Here is a 19476-nt window from a genome sequence, read left to right on the forward strand (position 1 = left end):
CACTGCTGCAGGGAGACAGCCAGGGCACCTTACCCTCTCAGCTCCACTCACACGCACTGGGAAACAACACTTTACTAAGCTGAGAAGGCTGGGGTGCCCTGACTGAAACCATTCCAAATTAAAAGCTCAGCACAGCACAAATATCTCAGTCTAGACAGGGCTTTATCTATGAGCCAAGACATACTTAACATAAGTTACACTGGTTATTCACACAATAGTTTTATTGCTCTTAAAATAGAGAATGTGTCTTAAGCCAAAAACCTGGAGTTACAAGAAAACAGCTTAGCACTAGCTCTGATTATTCTGGAATACAATTAAATGCTCTATTCAATTAGAAGCCTGGTGTTTCAGTAAAACTCTTGAATTTGTTATCTACTTACTCGAGGTAGGTGATCTTGAGTGTTATAACTGGCATCGTAATCAGACAGGATGTCGAGTACTTCAGAATACATATCAATCAAGGATTTCTTCAGAAAAAAGTACAGAGAGAAAACAAAGCCAATTAAGAGAACAAAGACTAGGTTTCACACTATTTCACCTGTAAACTCATGTGTAAAAATGTTCTCTCCTGATGGTTTGAAACCTAAACTGTGTATACTGCAGCACAGCACAATACCAAGTAAAGCCACCCCTTGCCTTCTGCGGATGAAAATGCTACAGCATCTTGCTGACAGAGGAAAATGAGAGGTATGACATACAGCATAAGGGAATAACAGGGTTCAGATTCTGAAATTAGTTTCTTCCATGAAACATCTAGCTTTGCATCTAATGCATCTTGCATTAACAACAGTAACAGAGCTATAAATCTCATTCTGTTCAAATAAGAACTCCATATCTTCCAGCTCCCAGAGGAAAGAGGAAGATTCATATTGGTCAGCAAGTGATGCAGAGAGGCAGAAAGCACCCATTTTTAGAATGCTCAGGATGCTGGCAGGCAAAAGCATACTTAGTTCAGCCTCCCTAGATTTATATAGAGACATTAAAAGATGTTTCCTGACCCCATAACTATATCCCTACCAAACTCAGTAAGACCCATGACAAAGCACAAAGTTATCAGCCTGTGTGTATAAGAAGAGTTGAAGCATATTTGTTAGCAAATACAGTGAAGCTACATCAAAGAAAACAATCCACATTTCCAATTTGCATAGGTAAGTTATTTAGACAGATCTGGTAACCACTTTGTGCTCTTCAACTGAAGGTATTTCCAAAAAAGAAATGGATGTATAAAAGCCTTGACATGTCAAAAAATTAGCATAGATGTATTATAACAATTTTAATAATAACTCGTTTATATATGAATAATCAAATACAGTTTATAATAGCACAGTGGTAAAAATGGTGTAATTATATTTCTATGCAGTTGTACAACACATAAGTACCTTTAACTTCCTCTGATGAATTCCCTTGTCATCTCTTTGCAGTACCAATTTTCTTAATTCTTTGTTCTCCTTCTCTAATCGCTCCAGCATTCTTTGGTATTTGAGCTACAAGACAGCAGGACAAATACACTTGTGTAATTATGGAAACAGTACACTCACATGGGCAAAGTTTTACCTATGAAAAATGTATCATCTTTCAAGTAAGCCCTTCAAAAATACAGAAACCTTTGTGATCACTGCAGTTATTAAGAGTGCTAGAATATGAATATAATTATGATATTTGCTCTGAAAACCATTTTCTATGGCATAGGAATGTATTTGGCCTGGGCTACTTTTAAGAACAAATCAAAATTTCAAGCTGTTATAAAAAAAGGTAAGTAATAAATGCTTTCAAAATTATCAAATATATAAAAAGGTTACAAAACCCTGCATCAAAACAATGTGGCTGAGGCAAACTGCCAATCAATTTAGAAGCCTACAGACAGAACAAAGATTCACTGTACGTTAACTCCAGAAAAGTGAGTAGCAAACCAAAGAAATGACCAATATGCATTAACTCTGAAAAATAATCTAGCTTAAATGTTACTAGTTCTACCTTGCTAATCAAGGAGATTAAAACTTTGTTGGAAATGAGAGTTCAAATCAATGAGACAGGAAAAAAAGACATCTTATATTTGCCCTGACAAGCTCCATTAAGGTACAATACATGAAACTCCTAAGTTTATTGTAAGGGAACATACCTTAAAGGAAAAAATTCCTATCTAACCAAAACTGTCAATAGTATAGCTGAGGAACCCTGGTTCCTTCTCTAAGTACTGCCTACAGTATGAAATATTTCTTTGCAAACCAGATCTGCAGCTACACACTGCATTGCCCAATATTATAAGCTCCATTAAGGTACAATACATGAAACTCCTAAGTTTATTGTAAGGGAACATACCTTAAAGGAAAAAATTCCTATCTAACCAAAACTGTCAATAGTATAGCTGAGGAACCCTGGTTCCTTCTCTAAGTACTGCCTACAGTATGAAATATTTCTTTGCAAACCAGATCTGCAGCTACACACTGCATTGCCCAATATTATGAAAGTTATGCCCCAGAAGGGCTGGAAATGCTCCTTGGTTGAGCTGATACAGGGAATTCTGAAATCAGCCACTGAATGAAAAACCAAATTTCAAAGAACATGAAAATGATTTGATTTTTCCGACTTTATTCTTGAACAATGTATGTTCATATATACTTGCATCCTTGATAGAAGAGATGAGATTTATTTCTATTTTAAACTTGTCAGACTATAAGTCCAGGTTTTATGTACGAGGAACAATTGAACATGTATGTAATCAATACATACTGAAATTCATACTAACAAATGGGCTATTCAAATGCCTATTCCTGAACAGCTAGGTTCTCTGAAGCTAGGCCATGCACTTTTAAAAGGGCAGTTTGAAAAGCAGTGATCCCAAAGCTGATCACTGCAGATCTTTTCCTTTCCTGCCAGCCAACAAAGCATGCTCCACCTTAACAGAAGTAACAACGGGAAATACTGAAAACAGGATTTCCCTGCCAAAGCACATACTCTTTCAGAACGTATGAAGTGACAACTGAATGAGATATTCTGAAAGTGGATTGGGTTCTGTGAAGCAATAGTTTTTAGAAACGTGTATTAAAAAATCCTACCAATAGTTGTCATTCTTGTTCAGCTTTTTACTTTTTGATTTTTTTTAAGGACACTGCTCTGGACAGCACCATCCTCTCCAGCTTCTAAAGGATTAAATGGTGCCTTAAATCCCAAAGAGATGGCAGAGAAAAAGCTTTTAATCTGACATAACAATTTTCCTACAAAACAGTCCAAACATTAAAGCAACTTTAATTGAAAAAATTGCTTATTGCTCCACAAAACAGATTTTCATTAACACTGCATGGCTTGTTTGCAACTCCAGCATTGTAGCTACAAATATTTTCCTTGATAGAAGAAAACATAAAAGATACTGTGACTCTGAATGCCACTGTACTATAATCTGAATGTCTCACTCCACATATCCCATATGACATGTCTATTTTTCCTTAAAAATATAACTCCGGAATAAGCAAACTCATTTCCTTTATGCAAAAAATGTGCTAATTAAACATACAAGACATTATAGATTTATAAATTCAAAGCTACTAAATATATGAGATGCAGCATGTTACAACTAAAGGCTGTTTTTAAGACGCTGCATCTCAGCAAAAAAGTTAAAAACTGGAATAGCATCACTGTACTTATGGAACATCCTTGGACTAACTTTACACTCCAGGAATACACAGCATTAAAGGCAAGGAAGCATTTTGGGAAAGTCTGATTACACATTTACCCTATCTTTACACTCCCCTCTTGCATTCTCTAAGACACTGTCAGAGAAAGAACAGACTAAACTGTCCTTTAGTCTGTGCTAACACAGAGAAGCCTGTACTGATAAACTCAGAGACTGATTAAAGAACTGCATTTTTACCAAATATCTTATATTTCAGGTGTGCTTTTGTCTAGTGAGTCTGAGTCTGCTGCACATAATTCACTATTTAAGACATCAGTAACTCAGAAAAGTCACCTGAGTGCGTAAAAGTTCTTCTTGAAGTTGATCAATCTTCTCTTTGTCAGAAACCTACGAAGAGAAATAATCATGGCTACTATGACTTGTTTATTTTAACCACTGCAAGTAATCAAAACACAAACTGAAAGCTTCATTCCACATAAGGAAATGGACTTTACATGCATTTCGAAGCAAGTAAAATTCTACAGTTAGCATTTGAGATTTAAAGCTGATGGAAAGCTCCATCTGCAACAGGAGGTTCCCATCAAAGAACTGTCTGAATTCCAGTACGTGCAAATGCAAAAATTAACCCTTCAAGACTTAATCCTAGGAAAGTGGCTTAGTGTTGAGCTTTCTGGTCACTGAACTAAATGTGGTTTTACTGCTCAAACTCTCAGCATCTCATACATTCATTTCCTGAATTAGCACAATCTTAAATGGATACAACCCCTGAACACCTGCTTGCTACAAACCCTACTTTCAGGTGAGTATTCACTATTTCTGAATAACCACAAGGATTATTATTTCATATTTGCTTTTCAGAATTACAATCCTAAACATGCATGTGCCACTTCATAAATTTTGGGTAGGCAGGACAGGATAAGTGTTATTTCAAAATTATTTAAATTACATTAAAACCCCAGTAAAATTAGGATATTATAGTACAAGAGATTTGGAGTTCAAGGCATTAATGTAATAAGATCAGGCACTAAGAACCATTCTTAGTCAAATACTGCTAAAATATGTTCATCAAGATGTAATAAACAATTGTACAGAATAATCCCCTTTTAATAACACTGAGACGAAAGCATTGATGGTGCAATACAAATTCCTATGCTGCAAATATTAACAAACAGAACATCAAATGATTGATGCAATATTCAATTAAGAAAAAGTTATAATCCAAACAATTACTGAAAGCTTCAATATTTAAATAAAGTTCATGTAATAAAGCTCATGTGACATTTTCAACTCAAGTTAGCTACAGATCAGAAAGAGCATATTATCTACTATGCAGAGGACAGCTGTCATTTAGACAAATTAATTGGGTTACTATCATTTTACAACAGTTGTTACAGATTAAGTAAGAAAAAAATCCACAATTATTCATAGCGATCAATATTATTTAGCTATTAAGCCTGTAATCAACAGGATTGTGTCTGCACTTTACAGACAGCAATCCAAGCTGACACTTTGATCTTTATCCAATTATTTGCTTGGTTCATAAACAGCAAAGAGGAAGTGCTGTAAATTAACTATTCACTTCTGTTAATTAGTTCACTGGAAGCAAAAGGGCATCAGAAACAGGGTTATTTTAAGACAGAGACACAAGGTGACGCATGTACATAAACATTTAAATACACACACTTTCACCCCCTCAGAGATGGAAGGGGAGAATAAAAATAGAAGGGCAATGAGAATGTAGTACTTTCAAAACCACAGTTATTGGTCTCCTCTAACCAGACTATAAAGATTTCAAATTTCAAATTGGTCATCTACAGAAGAGCTACACAGTGCAGCACTACAAGACTAAATTACACTGCTAAATAGGCATCAAAAGGCTAATTAAAAAAAATCAATTATGTTTTTAACACCCTCCCCGATTGTGAGATGGATCTTATTATTAAATTTATGACTGTAGTAGATTTAACATTGAGTAATTAAATTAAAATGGAAAAAAGAGCAAATCGAGCAAAATATGTGAGTTGGGCAACAAAATTTCCAAGAATGGAAATGAAACTATCATGTTCTCTAATAGACAGGCAAGGAACCAACTCAACTGGAAAATAAACCTGGTTAGTTTATGCCCTGTCAAAAGGGTCTGTGATGACTTGTTTCAATTACAGTAATGATTTATTCTTCCAAAGGAGAACCTGGATCAATGATGGGAATCTGTCATATCCTCATATTGAGATATTGAAGAAAATAGTTTACCATCTCTTTCACTCTGATTCAAGTAAAAAGATTAGTGTGACAAACAAGACACATTCCTTGCCATAAGGCACACATGCCAAATGGAACACTGAGTTAAAACTTCCTATATGCAAAGACAATCAACACTCAGAAAACAAAGTACCTGCCACTGAGGGCAGGACAACATTTACAAAGACAGCCCTTGCAGTTGCTTTCACAGCTTAGGAATTGTGGAATTAGTTGCAACAAAGTACTAAGAAAGTAGAATTTGAATCAGAAACAAAAGTAGAATTTGAATCAGAAACAAACGTAATATCAAGCTCACTTTCCTTCCTGTCTTTATTATGCTGATAAATATTTATATATCAAATATTATATTGCTTTTCCAGTCATTTTTACAAGTTCATACATTCTATAAACTTCAAGCTGCTGTTCCACACTCCAGCACTCTCAATACTCTGTCTACAATCCGACAGAGGCTGAAAGGAGTTACAGCTATTTGAAAAACAAAGAGTAACTGAACAAATAGATAATATTTAGACCACTTAAGCTATCTTCATTCTTTACTAAAATACACATCTGGAAGGGAATGACTGCAAGGACATGTTTAGGACACCTATTGAGATAAAATAATCTCAAATAATTGCATTTACATTATAATTTATTATACTATGCTTAGACTCATAACTGAGGAAGAATACATCAGTGCTATTTTAAATCCAGGCAGAATGTTAACTCAATAAATTAAACAATTTAAATGAAGAAAAAAATTGCTGTTACCATCTATTTTTTTTTCAAGTTAAGGGAGCATTAAAAGTTTAGAGGGGCCAGGGGTCGTAACCCTAAACCCTAAAAAATATGGCAAGAAAGTAAAACATTTGAGTATAAAATGCTACTGTTGTTTCAGAAAACAGTGATTTTCCTCTGCTGACAGACTAAAAATAATGACAATTACAGTTATGCAACTATGTCTGAAAGTTTAATTCACATTTAGTGTGTTCCTCTTTCTGTGAAATTTATCTTCAGCTGTACAGAAGACAAAGTTCTGTATTCAGTGCTCAGTTCCAAAGCTGCTGAAAAGTACAAGTATTCAGAAAAGCTTCTCAGGGGGCACAGAAGCTGCCAGCAAAGCTATGTGGTTAAGAACTACAGGTTGTAACAGATTAGACAACTAAAATATCCTAATTTAAGAAGCATTTCCAATTAATCTCAGCCATATAATTAATAAAATTACCTGAGCTTAAATTAAGTAAAGTGAAGATGTTCAAAAATTACAATATATCAGTATAAATGGATGGAAAACAGATAAAGGATTACCTTTGATGAATTATAAAGCAAATCCTGATATTAACAGCAGCATTTAATTGTCTGTGCAACACTGCTGTCATTTTCAGATTGGTAATAATATAAAACAGGGAAAAAAGTTCCCAGAGATACATTGCCAGTAAATAGCTACAGTGTTACAAGATAGAGCTACAATAAGCAAGCAACAGTAGAGGACAAACTTGACATTAATTCACATACTTTCCTTTAACGAATTCATAATGCACGAAGTTTTTATAGTGGCAGAGAACATAATTTTTCAAAGCGACACAAAGTACCTGCTCTGCTTTTAACATCATGCTTTAAATGCAACTTGATTAAACTAAAACAGGACTCTACATTTGCAATTACTTTGGCTGCAATAACTACTTGGGCCCAGGATTTAATTAGTTAGATTCTTCTAGCTCAAACGCAGAAGGCTGAAGTATTGGATTAAAGTGAATGCAGTACATAAGGTCCCTTAAGCCATCACCTTTCGCTGCTGCTGGGAAGAGCCCATGTTATATTGGCCCGCGGCTCTGCGCGCTTCCTCCTCGTGCTGCTGGATTTGTTGTTGTAACAGAATGAGTTCACCAAGCAGGCCCTGCCATGAGTTTATAATAAAAAGGAGAGGAAAAATTTGGGGTGTAAGGAGAACGACTTCAAACCAAAGGGCATGACAAAGACAGATGAAAAACAGGTATGAATGAGTCAGTTCAAACAAAAGTAAAATTTCATCACCAAGATCTCTTGCTAGATAGCTGGAGTGGATAGAACCAGCAAAACCTTGCACTTTGCAAATCCAGGCAGAACAAACCAATCAACATTAAGTTATTTAGCTTTGTAATTCAATTTCAACTAAGTATCTAAATCTTTTACAAATTCAACAATCCTGGCTTTAAAATATTCTCAAAGCATCCAGGATTTCGATTATTCATACCTGAAATTCTTAAGTATCAGCAATTTTTCAGCACTTGGCTATGCATGTATCTACAGACAGTGTTTTGGATGTTCTACACATAGCTGTGCACAGCAGCCAACAGGATCAGCTTGGTCAGTAGAAGTTCTCTTTTAATTTTTATTCCCAGCACAATGCAGACAGTTTATAGAAAGATGAATTTTGCCTGCTACTTAACTTTCTCAAACTAGCAGAAGAAAAATAGTTTCAGAGCATAAAATACGCCCCTTTCAACTTCTGTGACACACTGTAATTTAAATTCAGGATGTCATGATCCTTTCTGACCACTTAAAAAATCACTGACTGCTTATTGCTGTACTCATTCAGCATCTCCACAAAGCCTAGTTTTCTTCTCTTCTCTCTCCACATCGTAATAGTAAGCTGTCTTCCAAAATTGGTTTAGAAATACTGTGTCAGCATCTACTGCAACTTTATGAACAGTTTATTTCAGAGAATGTAGACAAAAATATGAATGGACTATTTAAATAATGGTCTTTAAAAATTATACACCTTCTTCTATGAAAACATTCAGTGAAATGAAAGGTTTCAAAAATGTACTTCAGGAATCAAAACAAACCCAAAATCAAAACAAATAGAACTTTGATGTAAGAACTCAAGACATCTATCATCAAGTTATACATTTGTTGCATGAAATACACACACAGGCATGTACACATAAGGATAAACAACACAGGAGAGAAGGGATCAAAGAAGAGAGACAATCAAATGATCAAGTAGAAACATTTGTTAAATAGTGATTTGTTTCATTTCAAGAACAGAAAAATCTTGTCATTTGTATTTTACAGGATCACTTTGACATTTAATAAACGTCTCTACTGCCAGACTAGCAAATGCATTAGAGTTGTGCCAGAAACTCAGGCAAGGGGTTTCATTTCCAACCAGCAGCAAGGAGAGAGAGCCACACAGCTAAGCTTCGTCTTAGAGGAACAATAATAATATTTTGCCATTTTGTAGTCAAGGAAACTCTCAGTACGACCCAACACAGTCCCTATGGGTCCAAAAAGTACAAGAAGAAACACTGAACAAAATCTGCCATGAAGGCTTTATGCATTGAAACAGGAAATGTGACAAATGTTTGAAGTCACCAAATCTGTTTAATGTGCTTTCTAAGACATCTACTACATGTGACTCAGTCCACAGTAAAGTATGAAAGGCCCTTTTCAACTACAGCTACTCCATTTAATAAAATATCCCAACAAAAAATAAAGGGCTTTAAAAGGCTTCTAACCTTCTTCTTTGTATGTATCAGCCAATAATCTTCTTACTTTATTTCCTTTATATTCTATTTCTTAATTTATAGCTTTGAATTAAAAAATAAATTAGTATAAAAAAAAAATCAAGAACTTTAAATAGCACACAACTATATGGTTGGCCTTGGTGATCTCAAAGGTCTCTTCCAACCTCGATGATTCTATACACACAACACCCAGGCTGGTATGAACCAAGACACAAACAAAAATATTTACATCTTTCTGTCATTGGACACTACCACAGTGTCCCCCACTGCCAAATCAATCATTCTAGTGTAAAACTAGGTTTATCTCAAGGAATTTTATCTAGAAAAACCAACACTGATCCACTGAGGATTTCAAAACCCACGTTCTTTACAAACACTATATTACTCCTGTCAAAGAAACAACATAAAAGGGAGTAACAGTAGTTGACAGACACATTGGGACAAACCCTGCAAAGTCATAATACGAATCTGGGTGCAAAATAAATGTAAAAGAATGCAAAACAAGTGCTGGCATTGTTACTGTTTTTAAACCCTCCCCCCATTATTTAACACTTAAAATCACTAAAATGTGTTTCAGCTGAGTATGACTCTTTCATTTAAAAGGAACACGAAGACCTGGAAATGATAAGGAGGATGAATTTCTAAGAATGTGAATAAATGTCACAATTTTATCCAGAGTGCCTAAAACATGAAACTGGAAATTAAGTTGGGTCTATATTGGTGCTATCAATAAAAAAAGAAAATTATGGAAACTTTATTGCATAATCTGCAAGAAGGAACAAAACAAAAGAGGATGTTTAAAAAAAATAAAAATCTGGGTCAAATGACATTCCTTACTGGAGTCGCTCTGTCACTCTCCAGCAGTAGCTGGAGTGAAAGGTTGTAGAACACTGTGCTGCTTCCCACATGGACTGAAGCTGACCCTGTATGGGCCAAGCAAGGCAACCAGGCACTGCCAACTCCTCAAATGCAGCAGGTTCTTCAAGGCACGAGATTTTATCAAAGCACCAAAGCAGAGAAAGGACTATCTAAGCCCCAAATCAATATCTGACTCACATTTTTCATTCCTACTCTGCCACAGCTATAACCACTAGACATTTTCTTTAAGGTTAAAGGCTCAGCTTTGGAATTTGCTTGCTTTAATAGGAAGCTATACCTTCAGGAAATTTTTCTTGTAGATAGACAATAGCATAGATCATTTTCTAAGAAGGTAACACTGCTGTTTCAAGTACAAAGTCCCTCACATACAATACAGTAACATATTTTTACTACACTCTAGTTTTTATAACTATCTCCTCTCTTCTTTCAGAACAAAATTTCTTATTTAATTGAAGCAGAAAGAGATTTAAAGACCATTTATTTAAATGACTTATCTGAACACTCCAGTATTATTACTTCAATTCTCTTTTAAAAATATTGTACCTTTTGGATTAAATGAGAGATCATGAGATAGACACAGTAGCTGACAAGAAGCAGTACAGTCTGATTTGGTGTTCAAGAAAGACATCATTCACTCTCTCAAAGTTACCCTGCAAACTAACTGGTTTCTCACTTGTTCTACAAAAAGTTTTAAGAGACCTGTCTGAGGATCATGCCCAAAAACAATTCTACAGAACATTCCTCCAAATGAGTAATTCACAGATTCCTTTATCAGTTACTAATCTCTTCACAATGGAACAAAGAAAACCAGCTCATCAGACACATTTAATATCATACTACAACATTTTATGCATCCATACAATCACAGTTCTTGAACTAACACTGCTTGGCAGTGGAAAGCACTGAATGCAAAAAGGCCATCTAATCCATTGTCTTCAAAATAAGAATTCTGCCTGCCAATAAACTCGGTGATTATGTTTTGTTGGGTGTTCTTCTGTGCCTTGTTTGAAATATTCCAAGCAAAACTGATCATATTAATTAGCAAACCAACAGTTTCCAAGCACAACATAACAGATATAACTGGAGTAACAAAAACCAGTAGACCAGACTAAATTTTCCAAGTCTTACTGATTTATATATGGGCTTTGACTACTTTCCAAAGTCAAAGTTTCGTTGGCAATGTCAAAAGGCACATGTCACTGCATCCAAAAAAACACAGGAGAGTAACAAGTTTCAATGATATTACTGGTATTCAGCAAAAAAAAAATAAAAATCAGTTAATTTATTATTAAAGACAATAAACTAAGATGGCCACTTCTGCACAAAACAACAATAAGGTCTTCTTATGTTCAACACAGTGAAACCTGTGCTAAGCAATCACTCAAGAGAAGGTAAAACAATATGTACAGACAGTTTACAGACAAAGGGGGAATTAAAAGATAACTTAATTCTCATGTACAAATCCATCACTGTTCTACAGGGAAAAATATGGTTGTAAGATGTGAACTTTGAACAGGTTTCACTATATATTGCCATGCAGAATTAATGTAGAATAAATGTATACATGCCTGCATTTACAGAAAAGTCTTTCATGGAAAAGCCCCAGTTATAGTTCTGAGACTTTCAATTGCAAAAATAACTATATAATACTTTACAAATTCCATGATATATATTGATTTCCTTCCATTTTTAAAAGAGTTTTTTTTTAAATAAGCACAGGAAAAGTAAAAAGCCTTTAAAGGATGAGCAACATGACAATTAGGAATTTAATAGAAACAAGATCTACTGTTCATGAAAACGAACAAAAAAATTATACTTCACCTTCTTTATTTCAAGTAAAAAAAAAACAACCTAAAACTTTAAGCTATCAAAATACAGTAACTTTTCTTCCCAGAGAATAGCAACAAAAATGTGATGTATGCTTTATCTAGATTAAAAAAAGTAAAAAACAAACGGCTTTAAGAAATGGAAATTCTTTATTAAGGCAAAAATCCTTAAATAAGAATCAGAACTGTCAAAATGTCAACAGAAATGAGGTTGCAAGCAGAAATGCTTTAAAATAACTACAAAAGCCCAAACCAACTTCAGTAATAGCCTATAAGCTCAATGCCACTGAGGACACACCCTGAAAAATTACAAAAGCACATAAAATACCTAAAATAATGTTCTTACTACACACCAATTTTCTTAATAAAGCAATTCCTAAAGACATCTATTACTGCTTTGTATTGCCTTACACCAAAGTGTTTACCATCATTGCACTGTTTATTATATATATGAGAAGCAGTAATGCACACAAGTAATTTTCAATGATAAAGTCTTTTCAAGCTGCTTCAAATAAACCTCTGCAAGTAGTTCCTGACACACTTTAAAGAAAATAAATACCTGTTTATCAAGACATTTTCAGTTTTGCAAGAAAGGAATTACCTTCTTGAACTGTTTGTCATTGTCATATCCTTGGTCAGTAGCCCTGAATGCAGTTTCTCCTGGAGAACCTAGGATATAATTACAGAAACTCATTATAATATGCAAAAGACACAAGTTCTCAAACAACACCTACTATAAAATTCAAGCTTCAACCCCTATGCATTAGTAATTCAATAATCTTTGTTCCTATAAAAAAAGATTTATCTTAAGAAACTGAAGAAAATCAGTTTAAAACTCATCTGAAAATTTTACCCCTAGTTTGTGACTCAGATTAGTTACATCACAAGGGAGAAGGCAGCTTCAGTTAGACTATTAAAAGTTCTCAAAATACTGTAAAATTAGTTATTTCTGATAAACACAGAAGGATAACACAGATTCCATTGGTGTTATTGCAACAAGAAAAAATAATTCTTTCCTGTTGTAATGCCATAGGTTTTCAATAGAAGCTTCTGGAGAAAGCCTGAAATAAAAAGCATCTTCTAAAGACTGTGGCAGAGACATATCCACCGTTCCTCTGTTCATTCTTACAGGGGAGCATCTGAGTAATTTTAAAGTAGTTGGAAAGTATTTACAAATCAATCTTAAATTGCTGCAGATAGTTGTGTTTATATTGATATTCACTCCTCTTAGTACAGTTGTGCTTTAACAGTTTGCTTTAAAGAGGCAGGTTAAGGGCAGGAAAAAGGGCTTTTACACACCTAACAACAGAAGTAGATCAGAAGCTCCTATGACTTCACTAACCAAATTGTAACCTGTGAAAAATCAGCAGAAGAGGGGAAATAAAAATTATAAATACAAACCAAAATGCAAAATAAAGATGAGGGATCTTTGTCTCATTTGGAGGACCACAACAACCATAACTGGCCACTATGCCCGTGTGAGTGTGATAACAAATCGTAGGTGACAGCTCACAGTACCAGTCAATAGCAACACAATTTTAAACTGTCAAAACTTTAAACAGCCAAAATACATAGGAGATTGTAATCTACTTGTCACTCTGCTGAACTTGGTCCCTACTTAGGTTCTCGTTGAGTTTATAAGATTAATGAACTATTTCTGCCATTTGCAGTATTTTAAAGAACTGAAAACACACTTCTTACGCACACCGATACAGATTTTCAAACACACTTAGAACAAAGGTGTAACACCTCACAGACAGAATCTTTCATGACTACAAATTTATGTGGTTTGATAATTTAATAAGATACATAATAGAAAAACTCTTGCACTTTATTACAAGAATGACTGAGTGAACTTTTCAGCTGTGCTCATTAGCAAGTCAGATAGGGTGATCAAATAGCTAACTTTTTAGTTTTAAAAGCCCAGTGACAGAAATGTCTCACTGAAGTCTCCCCAAACCTGGAATCCATTAAGCCTGAATACACTGAATAGACAAACCACCCCCATGCCTTTTGTGAAGGAGTTAAAACTCCTACCTACTCCTTCGAAACGCAGCCCCTACCTAACAATCTCCAAGCAAGTTCTTCTGGAACCATGTCCAGATGGAAAATATAATTCAACACAATGAATACCTTTGTTATGAATCTCTTATTTCACATATCTGCAACATTAAGAACCTTCACTCTTAGTAATCCAACTCTTTTCTCCTGTAACAGCTGTGATACTGTTACTGCCCAGTGTTACTCTCATTTCTACCAAGTTCTAACTGGGCACATCCAGCTTCCCTAACCCAGTGAAGGAAGTGAGCTTTCAGTCTGTTTGCTGAGAGTTGTACAAAATTCTAGTTTTCTACTCAATTTCACGTTTGGTTCTGTACTTGCTACTAGAATTCTTTTTTTAAAAAAAATACATCACACTTACCTGTGTCCATAACACTTTCAGATGAAATACACAATGAAAACACATTTGCAGGATTCACTTTCTTTTAGTGTCTAAGGACATACCTGTAACCTCATCTTGAAATAGTTTATGCTTTCAGAATTAAAACTAAGCTGAAAAATGGTTCTCACCAGGAGTAAAAAATCCTTTCAGTGCAGTGAAGCTCTCTCCAATTTTGTCAAAGTCAGGCAGAAGTTTGGCAAGGTCATCTGCATCAGGGAGGGCTTTGATAAGTTTTTCTAGGAAAACAATATAACAGTAAGTTTTTCTTATTATTTTTGTGAACGAAAGTGGCTTAGGCTGTAAAACCTAGCAACTGTTTCAGGACATGGCTTTGTAATTTCTTAAATGCAGTTATTAGAAGTTTCTTTCCACATGCACCTCCCCCACTAGTGTTGGGAAAGATTATCAGATCTGAAAACCTAATTGCTGTTTTAGACTTTGAACTTCCTGATAAGTTGGTTGCCTCAGATACTTTTTAACTGCCAAAAACCCATTGCTGCTTTTCACATTTCACACACTACGAACTATGTTAACATCTTGAGCATTTTAAGAAAAGTTTCATTTTCAATTTCATAAATAAGCCAATTTTGTATCCTTCAAAAAAGGACAAAATGATTAGCTTTAAAGTACTGTAAAGATGTAGTGTCCATTAGCAATAAGTACAAGAAAATATCTCTCTCAGTTATTCACTTCCCCCACAAATGGCAGAGGGGCTTGAACTAGATGATCTTTAAGGCTCCTTCCAACCCAAACCATTCTATGGTTCTATGTAGTAAAATCTCAAAAAATAGGATTTTTTTAAAAGAACACCTTTCTACCCTGCACATATAATAAGTAAGTCAGAGTTTGTTTATCACATTTCTGTCTTTCATCTAAAAATATGCAAAAAACCTCTACTGTAACCAGAAGGTTCAGGAAAAAAAAGAGTCTATATTTGTCATTTCCTTTTCTTCTCTATCTTCATGATAATTTTGTAGATAGGCAGGTTCACTGTCCTGCATTTTCAACCAGTCTTTTACTCATACATATTTTTTATTTATCTATTTATATCTTCACTTGTGTCATCATATATACTACCAAAACATGTGTAAGTCCCCTCGATCATACTGCAACTCTCCTTTCAATAATGGAATTAGAAGGTCTTATGAAAGGAGCAAGAACATGCTCAAATGAAAGGATGAAATAAGGAATGTCAATGCTACACACTCAATTTCTTCCTACAAACACAGCGATACAAATACCTTGGTGAGACATACACCAAACCCTAAAAGCACAAATTCACTCAAATTACAAAACCCAACTCCTGGTGGGAGGCACTGAGGGCCTAAGCTCGTATGATTAAGCTTTACACACGCAGCCTTCAGACAGAGTAACATCATGGCTTTTGTGGTACCGAAGTCGATATGTTCATCAAGCTCCCAAATGAAGTCAGGAACAATCCACTTATATTCATCGAGATCTGGCATCATGTCCTTCCACTGATCGTATGTCTAACACAAGAAGGAAAAAATAATGGTAGAAATAGAAAAAGAAATACACACAGAGAAGCACATGAGCAATCCATTGAGAAGTAATACCTATATATAAAACATACTAACCCACTAGCTTCAGATATGAATAGTAACTACCTGGATCTCTAACAATCCATAATATTTCTCCAAGAATTCTGTTTTCCATATTCACTCACTGTTATTGCCATTCATTAACCAAACATGACACTATTTTTGTGACTATACCAAGAACTACTGTTTTGAAGTAAGGAGTAACAAAAAAGACAAAATGCACCAAATAGCTTCCAGAGATAAATACCTTCTTAGCTGTATAACCACCTCCTACAGCAGAGCCTAGTATGAGATAGCGGACTCGGAGAAGCTTTGAGGCCAGTCGAGCCAGCCAAAAGTTCCTGTGGAACTGGTATCCATATTTTACATTTAAAAGTTTTGTTTTGCGAAGGGGAAGACGATTAAGAGAAGAGAACAGCTGAATGGATATCCTCAATGGAGGTCTTTGAAACTTTGAACTTGGATAGTAGGGATGATGTATACTTCGAGAAACAAGATGCAGGTTTTGAAGTGGTGATTTTCTCTTCATTCCATAGCTGCTATTTGCCAGACTCCGGCAGATGACACTAAAATAAAATAATAGAAACTCTGAGCAACTGATTTCAACACACCATTAACTCAATCACTTCTTTAGAAGCACTTCACACTACATTTCAGCTGGTTACAGACAAATCAGAGCATCACTCTGAACGTACAATTTGCAGCTATCACTGGTATGCTACCAGGAAAATAAAAAGCTGCAAACATGGTTAATGTGTATAACATTTCTAGTGGTTACAGAAACAAAACCTTAAACACCATTTATGAAGCCTGTTATGAATTAAATTTAACTTCCACACCGGATTAAGGCAAGTGACATGTCTGTGGTAAAACATACTTTGGGCAAACAGGAGTTAAGAGTCCACAGAAGATTTGCAACATACAAGCAGATTTAACAGTCTGGCCTATCTTATTCTCTAAATGAACTTTTAGAGAACATAAGTTTGTAGAGGATTTTAAAACTTCAAAAAATAATACACAGAAAAAAATCCTTTGTAGAATACATTTGCCCTATTTTGGCAAAGCAGATTCTCCTTTGGAGCTGGAAGAACATTCTTAACAGCATCTTTCAGTTCCTTTAACATGCTGCAGCTCTAGGATTACAGGACTATGGCTCTGTCTTGGGCCATGGACAGACAAGATAACTTGTGCAGATGCTGCACCACATTTGTTGATGCTTTCATGAAGGAATTCAGATTTATGCAAGAGGGAAAAATTCACCCTGGAAGATCTAATTCTGAAGACAGAGCTCAGCCATGAAAAGTGCATGTTAAAACACAAGAACCTCATCAGTGCTTCCTATGGTAAAACAAACACATAGCCCAGAATAAAGCTCCTTCTGTATTTCCAATTACACTATCTGCACCCTTCAACATTTTGAGGTAGTTTTGTTAGTTTAAGGGAAAATAGACTGCTCTGGAAAAAAACAATTTCTTATATAACTTTTTTAGTCCCACCATCAAATCAGCATGGTTAATATTAAATCACTGGATACAAAACATGAAAGTTACAGTCTTGAAGTTAAAGCTTGTCCCTTGATGCCTTTTTTCAGGGTTTACAATATTATCAACTGCATTTTATTACAAATGGGACAAATACTAAAAAAGAAAGCGCTTCACACCATTGAAAAAGCAAATTATACACCCCATGATCTTAAAACATTTAAAATGTTAAAAAGAATAAGTGGATCTCATGAAATGGCAAACCTTAGGGCATTTTCTAAGAACATGTTCTGTGGGCTATACAGTTCTTTGCCTTAAGATTTTCAATGTACTAGAGATGACATTTGCTATGACAGGCATGTTCCTAATGTCCAAAGAAGTGGAAGACTTTGTTATAATAGCACTTTTGACCCAGAAATTGAGCTTTTGGCAGTTAAAAATCAGAATCATGTGAATTGAGACATTTCCTCCCCTTAAAACACCAATTTTGCCAAGGATCTATGTTTAGAGATTTCCTTCAGTGTAATGGAAAGCTTAAAAATGGAACTCCAGGACTCCTCTGCAAGTCCTTGTTCCTAAGTTCCTAAGATTGTGGAGGGTACCCTCTTGCTGCTGTACTGAACTATCTAGAAGGCTGTGCCTTGGCAGTAAGAAATTTATTATCTAAGAAAGAGGTTAATAAGCAGGAGCAGAACAATCCTTAACTAGACACAAGTTTCTCCTCTTTAACATGGAATTACAAGAAGCTCAGAAATTAACTACAGATAGCACTAATGCAGAAGTGGCTACTAGCAATAAAAAAAATGAAAGGTACTCTACCCTAGAAACGTTTTATTTCCCACTTTTGAAGCCACTTTCAAAACCAGGGTGTGCCAGACCTATACAAAGGAAGGACGACTGCTCTGTCCTTTATTTTGTTTTGCAGCCGTTATCATTACACAGACATTTGATGTTTTCAGCAGAGGCTATGTGCTGGTACATACTGTGGCAGCCACTCCTCATTATCAGCCTTCACCTAGGCTAGAGGCATTTTGTGTAATATAAAGTCATTTTCTTCTCTGTGACTGTTCTTTCAGAAGCCACAGTGTTTGACAGCACTCAGTCTGCATGTTCAAACTGAAGGAAAAATTGAATTCCACCATACAATCTTGTGACACTAACTTGATCAACAATTGCCTTTTGAGTGTTACCGCATATTTCAAACCCAGCCTGTTTTAACTGCAGATGTGAAATCTTATCATTCACTAAAACCCCACAACTCCACCATTACACCAAAACTTCCATTCTCTCCTTTCTTCTCTCCTCCTGCTGCTGAAAACTCCTGATGAATACTGACCACAATAATCACTTCACTGAGAAGTGCAGCTATATAGGAAAGGATGCCAAGACAATACTGCTAAATGAAGTATTTAATGAACTCCAAATTTAAGCCTGTGGAAAACTGTTTGTAACAATAACAAAAATTATCCTTGCAGGCAGGAGCAACTTTGCCATTAGAACCTGCCTGATTACAGGCCTGTGACCTGACTGCTCTTACACTGCACTGAGATTACAGAGCTCATGCAAAACAAGAAAGAGTTTCTGATACACCTGTGACTACAAAGCAAACGTGATAAAGCATAAACCACTGTGGCATTTTCTTTCCCGTTCAGCACTAGACAACACTTAGCTTCCTCCTGCCATTCCTAAATCTGCCAAGGAACATTTTCCTAGCCACTCAGTTTCACAGCTCCTGCCTGGAATGGTGTAGAACGGTGGAAAACAAGCGGGATGCAGGGCAGCTTCTGGGAGGGACAACACCTGGATACACAGGCAGCCCGAACTCTCCAGGGTCGGAACGTGGGAGCCGCAGATCCTTTCTCTATGGTCCGTCCCAGGGAACTCAGGATGGGAACTGCCTCACCGGG

At 35.6% G+C, this 19476-nt stretch overlaps 1 protein-coding gene across 1 annotated transcript in view; it reads right to left on the reverse strand.

Annotated features, from left to right (window-relative positions):
* Positions 1-16644, reverse strand: part of OPA1 (optic atrophy 1 (autosomal dominant)) — a 51583-nt gene extending 34939 nt beyond the window's left edge. Inside the window, exons 1-7 of the mRNA XM_009071086.1 lie at positions 16336-16644; positions 15920-16016; positions 12685-12752; positions 7656-7766; positions 3965-4018; positions 1380-1484; positions 381-467 (exon numbers count right to left, since the gene is read on the reverse strand). Of these exons, the coding sequence (XP_009069334.1) occupies positions 381-467; positions 1380-1484; positions 3965-4018; positions 7656-7766; positions 12685-12752; positions 15920-16016; positions 16336-16617 (804 nt within the window). The 5' untranslated portion in view covers positions 16618-16644. The remainder of the gene's footprint in view (positions 1-380; positions 468-1379; positions 1485-3964; positions 4019-7655; positions 7767-12684; positions 12753-15919; positions 16017-16335) is intronic.
* Between the last annotated feature and the right edge of the window lie 2832 nt (positions 16645-19476).

The sequence above is a fragment of the Acanthisitta chloris genome, unplaced genomic scaffold, assembly GCF_000695815.1.
Source record: "Acanthisitta chloris isolate BGI_N310 unplaced genomic scaffold, ASM69581v1 scaffold28173, whole genome shotgun sequence".
Lineage (NCBI taxonomy): Eukaryota > Metazoa > Chordata > Aves > Passeriformes > Acanthisittidae > Acanthisitta > Acanthisitta chloris.